Here is a 20,551-nt window from a genome sequence, read left to right on the forward strand (position 1 = left end):
CTCCCCATTCTTAATTGACGACAGTGACGTCGATTGTTGTCACTGCAAAATGAATAGAAAAAGAGAATGGTCATTCAATCACTCAACAACCAGAGGAACTAATAACGAGAATTTCTACTCAAGAGTTATCCCGAGGTTTCCCCGCGAGTGATTTCCTTGGGCTTTTGCAAGGTGATAGCCGGTGATATTAGGCTGCTAACTGCTACCACTTCAACAAAGAAGGGCAGTGGAGACTTGTTCTAAATTTAATTATTAACATATGACATCATTTTACTCTAAAAAGATTTGAAAAAGTCAATTTTTAAAAAGGTAGATGGAATAGGAAACTGATGAACTGCACCCACATTTGATGTATGTTTACTATCTCATTTATATTGACATTATTTTTTATGTTAATGATCACAGTCACTGTCACGTCTTTAGTTCCGATATCATATAGCAAAATAACTTCAATGATTATAAATAATAATCATTTGAAACCTTATTTATCTTGAAATATATGTTGAATGTTTTTATACCAGACTTTTGTAATACTTTGATATTGTCTACCTTTTGTCTTAATCATGATCTAAAGTGTGTGAAAACTTTTTGCTTTAAAATTATATAATCGAACCACGATTTTTAAAAAAAAATGTAAATCATTAGTTTTTGTAGTTTTTCCTTGTAAATTTTTCTAGTGTATACTGAGTTTTTTAAAAAATAATATGATATTGTGTAAGCAATGAAGTGTGTTCCTCTTGGTGGCATCGTGTGCTTGTGTCTGGTTATAAGACTTTTAGGCCACAGTGATTGCTTGTCCTTGGAGTCTCTATTCCGTTTTTGTTAGGTCCATACAGGGCCAAAAACAAACTTAATATTTTTTGTACATTGTAACGATGAGTTAATTGAAACGACCTAAAGAGGAGGTGCAGAACAAAGGAAGTCTTATTTATTGTTTGTTGCTTGTGATTAATTAGATAAACAGATAGATAGATAGATAGATAGATAGATAGATAGATAGATAGATAGATAGATAGATGAGAGAGAGAGAGAAAGAAAGAAAAAGAGAGAGAGAGATAGAGGGAGAGAGAGAGAGAGAGAGTGTGAGAGAGAGAGAGAGAGAGTTGTGTGTGAATGTATGAGTGTGTGTATGTGTTTCAATTTTAGTACATTCTGCTCGTTAATTCTACAAATTATTTTATTTAAAATCTGTTTTATTTCTATAATTGTAATTAGAAAAATCCATTAATATTGTATTTTGATAAAGTCCCTGATAACGTCATATAATGTATAATTTATCAATAATTTCGATGTGACATATTATTTAGCTTAGTTATAAATATATTTATACATCATGTTATTCTTGACTTCTTTTCTGTACTTTGTGTCTCGTGAGACAACAGAAAACTCTTATTAATATGTCCGAGTAGATAGAAATCTCCCACAACGAGTCTGATTTCTATCTATTTGACTTCATCATAACACGTTAAGCGAGGTCACTGAAAGTTGGGTGATGATGAAAACCTCTGGACATTGTTTTGTGCCCATGGGTAAGACTAGTATCTGTGAATGGGCATGGCAGTGATGAACATTGCAAGACTGACATTACAAAAAAGACGCACTGTGTGAAAAGCAAGCTTATATCCACGTGGTCTTATGGAGAAATATAATATAGGCCCTAAGCAAAAAAAAAAACAAAAACAAAAAAAACAAAAAACAAAACAAAAACCCTTGATGAATAAGTAATGAATTTTCTTTTTGAAGATTGCCGCAAATAACGCGTGCGCGCGCACACACACACACACACACACACACACATACGAGATTTACACGTAATTGTCAGACCTGCATATATGGTGCACGTCGGCCCCAATAGTGAGAAACATGATCACATCCTACGCGTACGGTCGAATATTGCGAAAAATATCGCACAGTACGGTCGAATAATAGCAGTCCTAAAACGGAGCTATGTTGCGTTATGCAAACATCATAAATCGCGTACCCTTGTGAAGAATATAGGAATTACAAGAATCAGAAGGTCTTAGGTTGGATCCCCAGTCGAGGCAGACTGATTATTTTTTTTTTTTTGGATGGTTCTTTTCTTGTATTGTTCTTTCTTGCTCTGGATGACACCGTTCCATACACAATTAATTGTTCAGATCTTAACTAGCATAGGTACTGCATTGATTGCCGTGGGGGAAAAAAGCGAATGATCTACAAGATTGCTGCCAACACTCTCAATGTATTCTACCTCGGTGTCCCGCATTACATCGCCGATTTCATAGTATCATATAAAACCTATCACCTGGAGCTAAAATCTGCAGGTGACTCAAAACTGTTATTTGTCCCACGAATTCGCATGAAAACAATGGGAGATCACTCTTTTAAACACGAAGAACCAAACATTAATCTGAAATAATTTTCCGCGAGAGCAAAGAGAGACACCAGACAACTAACGATTCATAGAGAGAGTTATAAAATTTATTATTATTATAATTATCATCATCATCATCATCATCATCATCATCATCATCATCATCATCATCATCATCATCATCATCATCGTTATTATTATTATTATTATTATTATTATTATTATTATTATTATTATGTTATTATTATTATTATTATTATTATTATTATTATTATTATTATTATTATTATTATTATTATTATTATTAATATTATTATTATTGTTATTATTATTATCATCATCATCATTGTTTATATATTTTTTAAAAAGAAAACGAAAAATAAAAACATAACAAAAAAATAAAACAAAACAAATCAAGACAAAAAAAAAAAAAAAAACCCCAAAAAAAAACAAAACCCAAACAAACGAAAAATAACCCCAACAAAAACAGCCATAACAAAAAAAAAAAAAAAAAAAAATTAAACCAAAAAAAAACCCCACCAACAAAAAAAAAACAACTCCCAAGCAAAACTCAAATGCCTAACAACGGATTTTGACAAGTGACCATCAACTTTTTGAGGGATGAACTAGCAGACTGACCATGAAGGTGAGTAACAAAAATATATAATAATAATCTGAATGTGACAATCTCATATTTTTGAAAAGAAAAATATTTTTGGCGCCATAACTGTTGCGAAAGCTGTCACATGAATAAAATTGGCGGTATGGTCACGTGACTCCGAAGAATAATAATAATTAGATTTGAGAGTTATCTCCCCCTGTGGATTAGAGCAGACATTTCTTTATTTTACAGATGGCGCTGAATTGCAAAATGTACCATTTTCCGGGGCGAAATTTGTTTTTGGCGAACTGAATGTGTATTGTGTTTGGCTTCTGAATATCTTATTTTCATCTAAGCTCAGTTTTGATTGTTATATGTAAGTGCTAAATTTCTAAAGTGTGTTCACCTTGGATAATCGACACATGTGTTAACCCTCTGGGGGTAACCAAACGGAGGTTCATAGTGACAGTGACCCACTGTAATGAGAAATAATGACAAGGGAGATAATACCCTCCCTCCCTTTTCTCAGTTTTTGTCTCCTTTTTTCTTTCGGTCATTTCGTTGCCGATCAACATTTTACCGATTAATTGTAGGGTTTTTAAAACATTCGGTCAGCCGAACTACTATATAGATTAGATTTATAAAAAAAAAGAAAAGAAATTAATTCTATCAAGCGTATTGTTGCCGCACTATAGCCGATTAGGGCCCAAGCCAAGAAGGGGGTAAATTTCATTTTATTCCGGAGATTCGATTTTGGGCATTGGTTAAGGAGCGAGGTCCCTGCCACCATCTCGCTTTGTTTGCCCAGAACCTGAGTCGCCACCTTGGTTGTTCTTGATAAATAGTAAATAGATAGCACCACGTTGGCAAAATGAGGGGAAGCGATACGAGTACGAGGCGAGAGAGGGAGAGTGCAAAATACGATCTCTCTCTCTCTCTCTCTCTCTCTCTCTCTCTCTCTCTCTCTCTCTCTCTCTCTCTCTCTCTCTCTCTCTCTCTCTCTCTCTCTCTCTCTCTCTATTTTTATCCTCCCTCCCTTAAAAAAAATATGACAATATCCTCCTTCGCCTTCAACTTCATCGTCATCATCATCTGTCTTTCTTATCGGGTTTACGCTTACGTTAAAGCGACGTGTACATATATATTCAAATAAGTACATGTCGTGTTTAAAAAAGTAAGATTGAATTTTTTTTCTTTGTAAATGACAATCTTCATCTGGCACACTGGTGTATCAAGTTTAAAGTAAGATTTTTAACAAAAATTATTATTATTATTATTATTATTATTATTATTATTATTATTATTATTATTATTATTATTATTATTATTATTATTACCACTACTACTATTACTATTGTTATTATTTTTCTTTTTATCATCAAAATTGGATGTCTTAAATTTTGGTTGCTAGAAAGAATTTTTAGTCTTGGAACACTTTAAACCATCTGGCCATTGTCTCTGTATAAACAAAGCAAGATGACAGCAGGGACCTCGCTCCTTAACCAATGCCCGTTTTTATCTCAATAGGCCAGCCAGTGTATGGGTATGTGGGAAAAAATCGCCAGCTTGTCCAAGTGACCCTTTCCGATGAGTCTCAGGTGTTTTATCTAAAAAATAAGCGACTATTTAATTTTCATGTTAAAGACAGATGTCTACTCCAATGTGGTTATTGGATCTGACAAAAAGGCTTGTTATTTTTTAATTATCATTCTAAATTAATTGAAATTAAAATTAAATACTAAAGTTATCAACAATACTCAAGAGAGTGTGAGTGTGAGGGATCGTGAAGACTGGAGTGAGGTTGGCAGTTCACCCCAATCCTTCAATCCGCTTTATTATCACTATTATTTTATTAATATAATTATGGACTGTCAAATGATATTTGCTTACTTACTCTTAAATATGTCCTGGGATAGGTACCCGAAGAGTGGCCCAAACATAGTTTAAAACTCTATCTCTCAATTTGTGAGACGCCAAACACTGCTAGATTTCTCACACAAAAAAACCCACAACTAATTCTGGACATTGCAAAAATGGCTATTCGACTAAACAACCGTTTGATTTCTGTATTGTAGAAAGACATCTACTTCAAATTGATAATTTGGTCTGCAAAAACAGTTTGCTATTTTTTAAATTTATTAATTCTGAATTAACTAAAATTCAGTACTGAAGTTTTTAGCAAGACTATCAACTAAAGTGTGAGGGATTTTGAAGACTGAACTGAAATTGACAGTTCACCCTACTCCTTCAATTTCAATTCGCTGTATTATCAGTAATATTATGGGGGCTGCCCATGAAATGTAAATTTGCTTATTTCTAGACATGGCCTGGTATATCGAAAAAAGTGACCCAAATTTTAATTTGAAGAGGAAGTGACAAAAGATATCTAATGTAGAACTCTATCTCGCGTTTGTGAGACTCCTAACATTGCTTGATTTTTCGCAAAGAATCTGGACATTGCAAAAATGGGGTCACTGAATTTTTAACCAAAGGATAACATCTTCATCCCCTTATAATGATATCTTTGTTAATAAAGAACTAAGTGCAGCTTACATACCATGAAATAAAAGTGTTATTCGAGGTAGACATTTTTTGTCATATGTTCTCTCTGGTAAGGTATGATTAAAAATAGTCATTAGACAGGTGTCTCCTTAGCCTTAGCGTAGGGGCTAGGGAGTGTTCTCATATTATGTCATCAGCTAGAGGGGGGAAAGGTGTGTATGTGGGGGGGGGGTGGTCAGACCAAAGATGATGTCATAAAAAATATAATTTTATCCTACATCAAAATATATAACAAAAAGAAACATAAATCTACAGCTAATTGTTTATTTTCGATTGGCGTAGTATGTTTATCATTTGAGACCTGACTGCCTTTTTTTTTTAAAATATCGATGTCCATTAAGGTGATTCCTGTGAATAATGATATTGTGATTTAACCCATGAATGAATGTGGCATAATATAATATTCTATAACATGAACATGAATTCAAGTATAAGGGAGTGTTGAAAAAAGTTACTCTTTGTTTCTGTCATATGATATCATTGATCATCTTTTGGGGAGGGCGGGGTCAGGCTAATGATGGGGGGGGGGGGGTAAATAGGCAAAATTTTAAATGACATAATATGTGAACAGTCCCTTAAGCTGTTGCACTTAGACTGACCCAGGTTAAAATCTCATAAAGGTCCTTTTTTTTCTTTTCAATTTTTCTTAACAAGGTCCATTCCATAAAAAGTTTCACACTCAGAGACGAAGTGACACAGGATCCACTTGGCACAAATTACCTTTATTGTAAAGTCTATTCAACGAAGCAACCTCCATTTTCGATGTACTTCTCCATTCTCTATAACCAGTTGTTAAATGCAATGATGTAAGACTAGCTGTCCAGCTTCTTTATTTCTAAAATAATGTCTTCTGTTGATTCAAATCTTTGTCCCCAAAGGTTATCTTTCATATTTGTGAACAGCTAAAAGTCATAGGGAGCCAGATCTGGAGAATACCTTCCCACATATTCCACTCATAATTGCCCAACAGCTCATTCACCATTGCTCTGTGCACTGGTGCGTTGTTGTGATGGAGGATGGCAACTTTTTCCAAGAAACCTGGTAATTTCTTTCTGATGGCTGGTCTCAAATTTGTGTCTAGCTTTTCAATTATATTGTTGTGGACACTAAGGAGTGCCATCTCAGTGCTGTGGCCTGTTCTGTACGCAGATTGGAAAGGGATCGACAAATTATTCCTTACCATGTGATCTAGCAGTCTTTTGGTGACAATCTTTTTGATCAACTTGATATAAAATGAAGGTTGGATATTGGTCGATAATTTTTTAGATTGTCTTTGTCAAAGGATGGCTTATTTATCAAGGGCGTAACGTGAGCCATTTTTAGGTTTGTGGGGAAGTCAGAATTTACAATAGAGCAGTTGACAATTGATGTCATGGAGGTCGCAATTTCATTGATGAACGATTTATAACCCATGTTGGTATTAAATCGAGTTGGCATGATTTGTTTGAGCTATTCTGCATGAGTTTTATTATTTCCTCTTCTGTTGCAAGTTCAAAAGGTGAAAAGGTAGTGCACTGTCAATTTTCTCATAGATTTTAGTTATGTCTATGATGTTGTCAAAAGTGGAACGTAATTTGCATATTTCGTCTCTGAAATATTTATCAAAACGCTGTGCTAGCTCCAATCCATTTGTGTTTGAAGGACAGCATTTCTTTGAGCCAGTGTCTTTCAATATGACAAATATACAACCAAAATCACATCATCATCACTATAACGACGGTCACATCATCTCAACTACCTTTCTTAGTATAAACACCGCAGCACATCTAATCATCACTCCTACAACCACCACTGTATCATCATCACGGCCAACACGACTACAACCACCACCATATGGGCATTTGGCCAATAATACTACAACCACCACAATATCATCATCTTCCCGACCACAACTATTACAACCACCACCGAATCATCATCACTACCACCACCACAACATCAACACCATCAATACTACACTAGCTTGACCACAACCACGAGTTAATCATCACTACCACAAAAACTGCAACCACCACCACAACATCAGAACGACCACCGACAAATAATCATTCCTAACACCACTACTAACATGTCATCATCACTACCATCACCACATCATCATCAATACCACACTAGTTTGACCACCACCATGACTTCATCACTACCACAATAACTGCAACCACCACCATATCAACATCAGAACAACCACCAACAAATAATCATCATTCCTACCACCACTTCCACCATGTCATCAACACTACCACCACCATTCATCAACACTAAAATCATCATCATAATTTCATCATCAGTACCACCACTACTACGACCACCATCACATCATAATCATCACTACCACCACCTCTACCCACAATGACTACATCATCATCACTACAGCCATTATAACCCAACAACATGAATACAACTACTGTCACATTATCATTCCCATCACCACTAATACAACATCCACCATACCATCATCTTCTCTATTAATAATTTTAAATGTATATCATTGTAATCAGCAAGTTTTCATGACTTTGACATTAGGCTACTAATATCCAGGGGAGGTAACTTTTTTTTTTTTAACTGAGGGTAAGACAAATTTTATTGGAACTGAGTTTTCAGCCCACCAGTGGACTGAATACACAGCTGTGTATTCAGTCCACTGGAAGAGATTATAATTATACGGGCTGAACTGTTTGACTGGGCGCGATAAGGCGAGGTGGCCGGCTGATTTAGCACAGCGTAACTGTAACCGGGGTAGGGTGGGTTAGGTGTTCAAGCTCCTTTCTAGGCATATTATTTTCTTCCTTTCTTTTCATTTATTATTATTATTTTTTTTTTGTACTCCCTTGACAAACAAATTCTTAATTTTCAACTTCAACACGTTGACACAATTCCTAGTGACTTGAGAAGTTTGAACGACATTTAACATTTTTTATATTTTATATTTATTTACTTTTACTCACTTATAATATTATTTTGATTTAGAACACAGTGAGACGTCAAAATTTATTGCCTTGTGCATTCCTTGTACGTAACAATACCAGTCGGGAGAAAAACGAAACAAAAACAAACAAACAAAATATATTTTAAAAAAAGAAAGAAAACAAAACAAAAAAATGTTAAGAGAACAACTTTATAGTTATAGCGTCTTTGATATGTTTGAGGGATCATCAGAGAGAGAGGGTGAGGGTGGGAGAGATTAGAGAGAGAGATAGATAGGGCGAGTAGTAGAAAGGAAGAAATGGGATACCAGTCAAAAAATTCTTAATTTTCAACTTCAACACGTTGACACCATTACTGGTGACTTGAGAAGTTTGAACGACATTTAACATTTTAAAAATTTACTTTTACTCACTTTTAATATTACTATTTTAATTTAGAACGAGACGTCAAAATTTATTGCCTTGTGCATTCCTTGTACGTAACAATATGAGCCAGGAGAAAAACGAACAAACAAAAAAAAGGAAAACAAAAAGTTAACAGAACAACTTTATAGTTATAGGGTCTTGAATATGTTTGAGGGAGCGTGAGAGAGAGAGAGAGATAGGGCTAGTAGAAAGGAAGAAATGGGATACCATTAAAAAAATTCTAGTTTTACAAGACATGATGGACAATGAACAATAGACTAGCTCTACAAGCCAAAGGACTAGGAATGATTGTGAAAGAAAAAGACGTTGGAAAAAGACAAAAGTCAAGACTGCCCGGGGCAAGCTCGAGGCCAGTGATCGATGTGAAAAGTGGCCAAATAGAATCTTACATGGGCAAACAATACCAAAACTCTGATCTCCTTGGCAAAAATCATCGGTTTTGATAATCACAAAAAATTCTGCTAGGAAAAATAGATATAAATGTTAAATTTAAATTATTATAGAAACATTATTCTCTGTGTAGCCAATTTTGGCCAAATCGACAGGCCAATGGCTATCTTGCAGCCACTGTAAGAATCTCGGGCTCCCGATTTCGAGCAACTCTCATCAAGACTTTCCGAGAGTAAATAAAACGCTGTAAATGATATTATTAATATTAAGCCGTCAAATTGCCATAAATTTTATGCCTGCCCATTTTTGATGATGCCTAACCTATAATAGGCTCAGTATCAATGTGGTCAATATTGATTAAGGTATGTACCGACAATATTTGGTCCTTTTAAAATATTTTTATTTCCGGTGGACTGAATACACAGCTGTGTTTTCAGTCCACTGGTGGACTGAAAACACAGTTCCAATTTTATTATTATTTTTTAAAAATGATTAAAACAATAGCAAAGCAGCTTGTTTTGGAGTGTTGTCATATTTGAAACTGTATTTTGCTTCAAGGAAAGGTAATTAGAATTGAATTATAGTTATCATCTCAATTTTATTTTGTTGAAGATGATTAATAAAACTGTCTTGACGATGGGATAGAACTAGAAGGAATCTGCAATCTTTAAAAAAATATGTTTTGGCAGGAGGAGGGGGGAGAGAGATTGTGAAGTTCGAGGCTAAAAGTTTATCCTCATCCTTTTTCTTCTCCTCATCATCCTCTTCCTCCTCATCATCATCCTACTCCTCCTCATCATCATCATCCTACTCCTCCTCATCATCATTGTCATTATCACCACTACTGCTACTGCCACCACCAGTACAATTCAACCACAACCACCACCACCACCAGATCATCACCACTTCCAACACAGCCAATAACGTCAAAACCATCACCATCAACAATTAACCATGAAAGTCACTTTTATATTTGGTGATTTTGTAAGTGTTACATAATTTTGTTTGATACCAGCTTGGCAAGTCACTGGATTCTTTCAGTTTTTTGTGTAGGCATTCAAAATTTTCAGGCAAATTGACCGCTACTAACTTTGACCCATGTAGATGTCAGCTCATTCCCATTAACTGTAAATGTAATGAGGCATTTTTATTTTATGTAAGGAAAATTCTTCATAGGACATTGACTTTTATTTATCATAAATTAGTAAATTGGTACTATCATGTATAATTTAAAAGCGTTGGTAAACAGACTAAGAGGAACTGTGGTGTGTATTCTTTGAGGCAAACTTTTTCACTAATTTACTTACTTATTTATTGCCCAGTATGCCTGTTGGCATTTAGGGCAGCTTCACTCATATTTACACATTTTGATAACATTTTTGTGAAGAAGAATATGGACACTTAGATCACGTATTTGGGGTATCAAATCAAAATTAATTAAAATTTTTGTCAAATGCCCTCTAATCATTATTTTTTTGTTTTCCATCTTTCTATTCAGGTAACCCTGGGCTGATTAAAAACTGATTATTACTCAGTTGAGTTTGCATCATTTAGCACACCGGCTACCTTCAAGTCATAAACTTTTCTTTGTCTTCAATTTAATGCATCTTCAGTAACTCGTTGATTATAATCAAGCAATTATAATGCTGTGCATAAGAATACAGACCTTGAGATTGTGGTATTATTCGATTTACAGCCACAATGGCTGATGTGGACAACTCTGTTGGGGTAATTTACCAAAGGAGAACCACTAGCACTGGAAGTGATTCAGATTTAATCTCCCCTAGCATCAAGGATGCTATGGATAGAATTTTTCCAAAATCCCCTTCCAAGTTTCTTCAAAGTCCTTTCCACGAGAGTCGTGACATTTTACCAGCAGCAAACAAGCTTCAGGCATCAAACTTATCACCTGTGTCAAGTGTATCAGATGTAAACCAGCCACTTGCCTGTACAGTTTCCAACGCACACATCACTACTGACACGACAACAACAGCCACTGCTGTATTTACCAGTCTCACTACCTCAGCATCAGGGACCAAATCACCAATCATGTCATCTGTACCAACCTACTCAAATGACATGCCATCTCTACCTAACTCAGCAATTGTCAAAAATAGTGTATCAGATCAGAATGGAATCAGTTTGCCTCAGCCAAAAATAATGTCCAAAGCTAAAATAAGTCTATCTGATCCAGCCATATCTACACAAGTCATCACAGAGTCTCCTAGATCAACTGTGTCGGACAAGATGTGCAGTGATTCTGATATTTCAACTCAGTCAGAAACACCAAATGTAATAAAAGAAAAGAAACATAAGAAGAAGCGGAAAAAACACCACCTAAAAGAAATTGTTGATAATGGACCTGAGCATAGCTATTGTGATAGTGCTAGCAATAATAGTAAATCTGACTCCAGTCATCCTCAGATAAATTCATTAACAAATGGTGAAATTAACAATTTCTCTGATATAGATGAAGCTATCATGTGCCGCCCCACAATTAAAGTGCAACAAAAGTTACCCAAAGTTCTGAGATATTATATTCATGTTGATAAAGATAAAAAATACATTCAAAAAAAGTTTTTGCCTTGTTTTGTTGTTTTGAAGAAAGTCAGTGACATTTATTCTGAAGAAAATCATGATATCAATTTATCAGATCGTGTGAAACATTTATCAGAGTTATGTGCAAAGAATCATATTGATTGCCCAAAATTCAAAAGTGTACACTATAGAAACATATTTGAGGAATGCCTTATACAAAATTCAGAGGATGAGTTTATTAGTCCTCGTGGTCGGAGTCTGCGGAAAAGAAACCAAAATGTGTCCTATGTAGAGCCATCTGAAGATGATTTGTTAGAAGAATTTAAGTCAGTTTCTAGAAGGAAAAAGCTGCAGAATAAAGTTGCAGTTGAAGAGCAGCAAAAAGGCGTAGAAGCAAATGAAAAATCAGTAACTAATGTGATTGTGGAAGAAAAGAAATCTGAAGAGGAGAAGAAATCTGAGTTGGAGCATAAAAATAAATCTGATAAAAAGAAAGCAAAGCCAGGAGCTGAACAGCAAAAGGAGTTAGTTCACGTTGATAAAACTCCAGAAACTGGTCGAGCTCAAACTAAGACTGCTGATACAGGAATGAAAGACGAGAGAGGAAGAAGTTTAGTTTATGTGTTTCCTAAAGATTCTTCTGTACCTAATAAGACCAATACAAATGCAAGCAAAACTAATGGTGGAAAGTCTGCTAGCACCACAAAAAGAATGGGTCCTGCCAGCAAAACCAATCAACCTTTGAACTTGTCATTAGCATCTCTTACGACGCTGAGTCTCCCTCGATCATTGCTGAGCGGAAATATTACAGTTCGAAGCATGGCAAGCATTACGTCATCCCAACAAACTATACCATCCGTGCTAACTCCACAACTTAGCACTGCCACTGCAACTTCAACTCCACAGTTCTACGTGGTTAAAATCGACGGAAAGGATTTTCTTGTTCCTGTCATGGCAGGAGCCACTCCTCCATTAATTCCCAGTAGTACTCAAACTCTTCTCACCAGTAGTAATCAAAATCTTCTCAATATGGCAGCTCAGCCTTTTTCAGTTGGTCGCATGGGTCCAGGGATCCCTATGACATCAGGAATTCGCATGCTTTCTCCTACCATATCCACACGTAACATCCCTTCCAGAGCACCTTTCATAGGAACCCAGCAACTTTCTACATCTTATTTTCCAATCAGTGGTTTATCTCAAATTGGACTTGGCAGTAATAGACCACCTCCACTTATTCCAACCTCTATTGTGTCTAACTCTTCTGTTCGTTCTCAGTTATCAGCCCCTCCAGTTCTAGTCCGCTCAGTTCTGCCAACTTGCGTGGCCTTGACAACATCCACTTCTCCTTCTGTTCTTGCAACAAACATCACAACTCTCGGAACATCAACTGTAGTAGCACCCCTTGCTGCTCCAGCATCGACAACTGTTTTGCGTAGCACGAGACCAAGAACTATCACAACCACTACTGTAGCTCCAGCTACTTCCAATGCCACCACAGCTACTGCTCCTCGCTGTTTCAGGATCATTGTACCAGGCTGCTCTGCCACTGGAATACCAGCTCGAATTGCGACTTTAGGCTCCCAAGCAAATAGTAGTCCTCTGACACACATGGCTTTGAGCAGTTCTCTTCTACCCCAACGTAAAAGGAGTGTTGATAAGGAAATATCACCTGAAAAACGTGCAGCCAAGCGTCGTCGGCTTGAGCAGAAATACCCACTACCTCCTGGAGTCGTCATTAAAACAGAGCCAGATGAAGTCCCTCAACCCACCACCTCAACCGTTCAATCTGGCTCTGTACGATCCTTACTGGGCCAAAACATTCAGTTGATTACATCGGCTGCCAGAAGTGGCTCTACTCCCATGCAAAATATTAGACTTGTATCTCCACTTTCAGGGTCTAGGCAAATGCGTCTGGGCGGTAACTTTATCATAAGAACACCTGGCAATCTATCTACAAGTTCGATAACTGCTTTGGCCGCTAGTGCCTCCAGCCTTTTAGTTAATCCATCTATTTCCAGCAGCACATTATCATCTGCTTCTAGCTCATTAAACACATCATCTCCTAGTACAGCAAACTGTACATCAGTAACCACAACCTCTCTGTCATTAACCACCACTTCTACGACAACTACAACTACCACAGCTGTTACCAGGTCTACAACAATAACTGCAAGTAGCTTACTTTCAACGATGGCAACATCCTCAAGTACTGGTCATGATAAAATAACCACTCTGTCATACTCAGTCTCATCGAAACCCTCAACCACCTCTCCATCTTTTTCATCCAAAGAACAGACTTCCTCCTCGTTAAGCAGTATTGAAAGTTTGCGGAAACTAATAAGTTTTCAAGAAAAATGTGGTTTGCAAGGACCAAGACTTGATAAATTGAAAGAAGTTCTTGCACAAAAGGAGAAAGCATTGGCCGAGGTACGGCAAAAACAGATTGATTCACAATTAGAAAAGTCAAGTGGTGTTACAGCTTCAGACCCTGTTGTTATAGACTAGTAGTCAGCAGCTAAATTATATTAATAAGGTATGGACAGAAATTTGACATTGACATTGTTATTTTTTTTTTTTTTCTTGGCTGCTGATAGTTTATTATAATTTTTTTTTTTCCAGGAGTGAATCTTGTCTCCCTACATGATATCATGCATTTTTCTCCAAAATTCGACATGTTGTTGTTTAAAAAAACTTTCATTTTATGATTTCTATTCAATCGAATCTTATGTGGATCGAGTGTGTGTGTGTGTTGGGGGGGGGGGGGGGGGGGGGGGGGGGAGAGAGCATATTTTGTTTTTGTCCCTCAGGATTCAGTCTATAACCAGAAAATTGTAGAGTAGTATTGGCGTTTCCTAAAACTCACTTGTAAATCCGTTTCTAAACAAGCATTTAAAACATCATGAAGATTCTTTTTATTTTAAAATGAATTGAAATCTTGCATCTTTGATCCATTCAGATATTTTTCTTTAAATTCAGATTTATTGTTTTTATTTACAAATTAAAGGAAATGCAGATTTTTTGTCTAATGTCTGTATGTTCTGTTGGTTGACAATGATGAAGGTAAAAAAGACTTATATATGATAGCAACTTGTTCATCCACATTGTTCACTGACAAAAATCATTTTGTTTCACTTTGTCAAGGATGAATTTATATCCTGTATTGATGGATTAAGCTGACTCCCAACTTGTTAAAAGGTTTTTAAATGGATGCTTCTTGAACTTGGAAGTTTAGCTTAATCAATCTATTGATATCATGAAATAAAATTGTTCTGACCAAATGAGATATTAATATAATTTTCAGTAAAACAGTTGTACACTCTTTGTGCTATGTGATGATGAGCTGAGAGATAAATGGCCTCTAGTAAAAAGACAAAAGAAGCTGTATGCTGAATCCTCTCATTCATTTCAAAGCTTTCTTTTTGGTCATGACCTTGCCCCCAGTCTTGTGGCAACTAATACTTTATATACATTTGCTGTTGTATATCCATGATTATAGATGATTAATGTAAGAGTTTTTTGTACTAGGTCATGTACCTAGTAAAGTGAATATTAATAACATTAAGTGGCCATATATATTAAATATATTTACGTATAAATGAAAAAATACATTTTATGTTTTGTATTAATTCGACATTCATTTGTTTTGAGGGAATACGGTTAAGAATGTAATTGTAACTTTTTTTTTTGTGTCGTCGTTAAGAAAACAGAAATATTGAAGTATGGTTATTTACCTTGAAAAAGTAATACTCACTCTCATTGCCTGCATCAGTAGAAAAATATTAATATTGTATTTGAGATTTAGATTTCTCTCTTCAAGATTAGTTTTATATGTTTTGTAAAATATAACTACTGTTAAGTTTTTAAATTTTTTACCCACATTTTTATGTCAAATCTTTTTCAAATTAGATAATTTTAGTTCTATTGGGAGGATATCCCCTCTGAGTGAAGAAAAATTTGTCTCCTAGTTTGTCCACTAGGTCAAGGGGTTCTATAATGACCCATACCTAGGACTTAGACGCTTGATAAGATACAAAAATTTCTTGGCTCGCTTCATTCAAGTATTTCGAGTTATTATGAGAAATGTTTTATTACTTTGTTATTTCTATCTGAGATTTAACTACATATAATATGACAATGAACATAATAAATTATAGTGAAACCTGGCTCTACTGCCTGCTTATACCACGAGCCTTATATTAGGTACTTTGGTAAAAAATTCAAATCGGATTGAGCTCAATGAAACCTATATCATTATATAGTGCTTTTCGACACCCGATTCTAATGATACCAAAATTGTGAAAATCAGATAAGCAGAAGAAAAGTTACGTTAGTTTAAATGCTGAAAAATGGTCTTACATTTGCCTTTGTTATTTACTGACGGACTTTGTGACCTGAAACTGTTGCATTTCTGGTAGTACCCACCATTTGGATTTCAAAACTGGCCTAAAATGCCGCTAAGATTCGAGAAACTGGGTGGGGATCCTGACCTCCCATAGCGGGCAGGGAGGTACACACTGTGTCTTCTATCCCCTTCTATCTGTTTTCCAACATGCTTTCTGTCTTTGTCTTGGAATGAGATTACTTGGTTTTGTCCTGGTCCTGGCCAGATGCCCTGGCTGAGAGGAAAACAGTCGAATGTATAGTTAGTTTTGGGAGATGATATTTTTTTCATTGTAAATCATCTCTCTGTTATGCACTGTATTATGTCATCTTTATATTATATATTATGATTTGTAAAACATTTGAGTGTGTTCCTCTTAGCGGGGACCTGTGCTTGTGTCTGGATGAGACTTTTAGGTAATCTCAAACTAAGTACTTTGATAGAGTGCTTTTGGAATCTACGTCTGTTTCCTATTTGAACCAATTCCCCTTTGTCTTCCCTGATCCCTATTTGTTCCCAGTTCTCCTATGTCTTACTTTTTCTTGGGTGCTTTATTGTATTTCTAGAACTTTTTACTATCCCATTTTCTTCCTTTTTACTGGCGCTGATATGACCTTAATGTGTTGCAAGCGCCGTAAAACCCTTAAAAACAAAAAAAACAAAACATAAGATTTGAGAAAGGTTTGGCTGGAACGAATTTCATGGATGCGGATACAGCTTTGCCCTGAATTTAATTTTATTAAAAAGTTGAGATGTTAAAGCACGTGTCGTCACAGAAATTTTGATTTACAAATTTCTAAATTTTTAATTATTCAAAGCTAAATTATACCCTGTTTTATCCACAATGAAAAGATATACTAATTTGGCATGGATTTAGAAATAAAGAACAAACGATAGAGTAATTCCTCCTGAAGGAAATAAGACATAAATCATTAAAACCCATCCATAAACAAAAAACCTATTGAATCTATGGAACTTTTCCTGAGATCCATCACTCAATAGTCCAAAAAATCGGGTCACAGCCACTAGGCCATTTATCAGCTCACTGCTGGACATTTACCAAAGTACCTATTTACATATATGATGATAAAATCAGGGTTTGCTGTGTCACTCATATAGATAGTATGCGCTTGGCTCAGAAGTTCACAACATTGCCATCCAGAAGTATAACGGACCAACACACAAAACTATGTGTAACCATGAACATTTATAGTCTGGTTCATATAGTTTAGTGAGAAGTACTCATAAATGTGGATGGCAAAAACAATAACAAAGACCTGAGTGATGTCATCTTCGTTCTATCTATATTATGATTTGTTTTGTTTTTTAATTTTATTTTTTATTTTGTCAAATTAAATTGAAACTTATATCATTTTTAAAGTCAGCCCTTTTTTAAAATAAATAAATGCATAAATAAATGACATTGCCCAAAAAAATAATTTTTATCGTCAATATGACTTGGTATGGTAATCAAGAAAAATAGGGCCTTGGGTTGAGGCCCCCTTGATGGGGAAACATCCAGCATTAGTTTGTTTTGATACAGCTTTGTTGTCTCCTATGTAACAAAATCATTTATCCCTTCCCTACGTTTTTGTGAAAAATTGAAATTGTGATAATTTTTGTCACATAATGTGCTCAATTCGTACATATGTCAGGATGAACTATATAAATATAATGCTGAACATTGGATCCATAGACATTCATGTGAAACCTGGATCACATTGATAAAAGCACTTAACTGAGGTAAATTAATATAAATATCATCTTAAACTTTTGGTCATTTTAATCAAATATCATCTCTCCGACATCAGTACAATGCCAACATAATACAGGGTCAAAGAAGGACCTAATTTTAGTATATATCCCTTTTAATGGGAAATTCTGCCTATGCCCCTATGGGACTTAATTAGGCAGTTGGTTGAAACGCCAATGCTAGGGTGGGGTCTTCTGATCTCATGATGGGTGAAGGGAGGTCACTCTTTATCTTCAATCCCTTGCGTGGGGTTCCTGACCTCCCATAGTGGGCAGGGGGGTACATACTGTGTCTTCTATCCGCTTGTAACTGTTTTCCAACATGCTTTCTGTCTTTGTCTTGGAATGAGATAACTTGGTTTTGTCCTGGCCCTGGCCGGAGTCCTAGCTTGGAGGCAAACAGTCAAATGCATAGTTATTGTTTTGGGAGATTATGTCTTTTTCCTTGTAAATCATCTCTCTGTTATGTATTATTATATTTGTTATTTTTAATGTATAATGTAAGCATTTGAGTGTATTCCTCTTTGTTGGGTTTTGTGCTTGTGTCTGGATGAGACTTATAGGTGATCTCAAACTAAGTACATTGGTGGCATGCTATTGGAATCTACATCTGATCCCTATTTGTTCCTAGTTCCCCTATGTCTTACTTTTTCTTGGGTGCTTTAATTGTAATTCTATAACTTTTTACTATCCCTTTTCTTCCTTTTTACTGGCGCTAATATAACCTAAATGTGTTGGAAGCGCCGTAAAACCCTTAAAAACAAAACAAAAATCTTCCATCCCCCTATATCTTTCTCCTTCCATGTTGCCTCTGTCTTTGTTCTGGGTTTGGTTTTTCTTCGTCATCTTGCAGGGATCCTTAGCTGAGAGGGAAAATTCAAATGTATGCTTCTATTTTTTCTTTTGAAGGACTTTTTTTTGGAGAGAAAACGTTTTTTTGCCTTTAAATCATCTCTCTGTATACTGTTAGTGTTATGTTGCATTAGCATTATAGTTTTTAGTTTTGAATATATTTTACTTTATATGCATTTGAGTGTATCCTGCATAGCGAGATCATTTGCTTGTGCTTGGTACTTCAAGTAAGGGACATTCAGATTCAGACTTTTAGGTAATGTTAAAATTGATGGATTCCTCGTGAAATCTGACCTCTTCCCTATTTGAATCAATCCCCGTTTTCAAACTTTTTAAGACTGAGGCACTTTTAACTTCAGATTGACAACTTTTCTCCTTTAGCTTTAGCTGATGTTGAGATGACCTAAAGATGTCACAAGCGCATAAAACTCCTAAAAACAAAACGCAAACATCCTTTTCGAATTCTAGACTTATGGTTTAATCATCTGGTTATCCAATTTTCCTTTTCACTTGCTCCGTAGATTGGACCTGAAAATGTTTTAAAATAAAGAAAATGAAAGCAAATTAATAGATAGCATGGTTAGCAGGAGCTGCTCTGATGTACAAAGTCAGGAATGCCAGTGGTCAATTGTAGGTTGTGTGAATGATATTGTGCAAGAACGCATATTTTAAAATGTTGGAAGAAATCAGGGCATCAGGCCCAAATGTAAATGTAAGCCAGTGTCCTACTTGCATACACTGAAAAGTTTTGTAATTCTCATGTTTGAGAGTAAAATACGAATAAGAAAAAAAAAATTAAATCACCCTGGAAGTTGCTAACTTAATGGTTTGAACTGAACATGGAAAAAGTGTTGAAAAGTGATCTGTTGGTGTAGAAATAGGCGTTCATTTTTGTTTTGAGTTATCAGCTTTGGTCTTGGGTCGTATCCCTTACTTAACTTTATATTTATATTGTAGCCCCTTTTAACATTGTGTTGTAAGTGACCTGTGTTTTACTTCTGTGGTGCTCAAACTTATACAGATAGTGGCTCTAATTCGTCTTTGTATTTTTGAAAAAATAATTTGAATGCTTCCTTATGTCTGTAAATATGATACAGTAAATGATAATTATCAATGATCATTATGTTGTTGAGCCTTTACTTTGCTTTACTTAGGTTCATTATGATTCATTTTAAAATTGCTTGTTATTATTCTATTGGAAGAAAAAAAAAGACAGTTATGCGTTACTGGGTGGCCCAAATTTAGGTTTACATAGTATTTATCAAGCTAAAAACTTGATGGTCTGATATGTCAAATCATAAATGGAAAAGTTTGTTTAGATAATAATTACATAAATTGCAAGCAGCAAGGAATATATACTCTGAGGAATATTTTATGGTGCTTGTACTTTGCAAGTAGAGCACTTATAATGATTGTACTCGTAATAAACTTATCTTTTTAGTTAGAGATCATATAATATGACATGAGAGAGGCAAGATGAGTTTTTTAAACACAATTTTGTAGAGCCCTACATTTTAGAAAGTGAGGTGGCAAAGTGATCAGGACATTGCACTATGACCTGAATGGTACTGGATTTAAGCCTTGCATCAGGAATTTTCGTGTTTTTTTTTTCCTTGGGCAAGATTATTAACCAATTTGAACACTTTGGACAACATGGGTGATTCCTGTTGGCATCTGACGCTTGGTTGATGGGTTACCAAGGTGTATATTATTCCTTCATTGAGTGCCTAAGCGACAGAATCTCATGATATCGCCCGAAAGGAGTAATTGTT

General features: G+C 35.5%; 1 protein-coding gene across 1 annotated transcript; it reads left to right on the forward strand.

The window, feature by feature from the left end:
* Nucleotides 1-3,180: 3,180 nt before the first annotated feature.
* Nucleotides 3,181-19,574, forward strand: LOC144968313 (uncharacterized). Its single transcript, XM_078906554.1, has 2 exons — nucleotides 3,181-3,330; nucleotides 10,755-19,574. The coding sequence occupies exon 2, from the start codon at nucleotides 10,958-10,960 to the stop codon at nucleotides 14,297-14,299; it is 3,342 nt and encodes a 1,113-aa protein (XP_078762680.1). The 5' UTR covers nucleotides 3,181-3,330; nucleotides 10,755-10,957; the 3' UTR covers nucleotides 14,300-19,574.
* Nucleotides 19,575-20,551: the final 977 nt, after the last annotated feature.

Source organism: Berghia stephanieae, chromosome 3 (assembly GCF_034508935.2).
Source record: "Berghia stephanieae isolate SIO BIC M18660-M18661 chromosome 3, UCSD_Bste_1.3, whole genome shotgun sequence".
In the NCBI taxonomy this organism is placed as follows: Eukaryota; Metazoa; Mollusca; class Gastropoda; order Nudibranchia; family Aeolidiidae; genus Berghia; species Berghia stephanieae.

Excerpts from the sequence above, each read along its gene's own strand:
- LOC144968313 (XM_078906554.1), top strand. The coding sequence starts at position 10,958 with ATGGCTGATGTGGACAACTCTGTTGGGGTAATTTACCAAAGGAGAACC.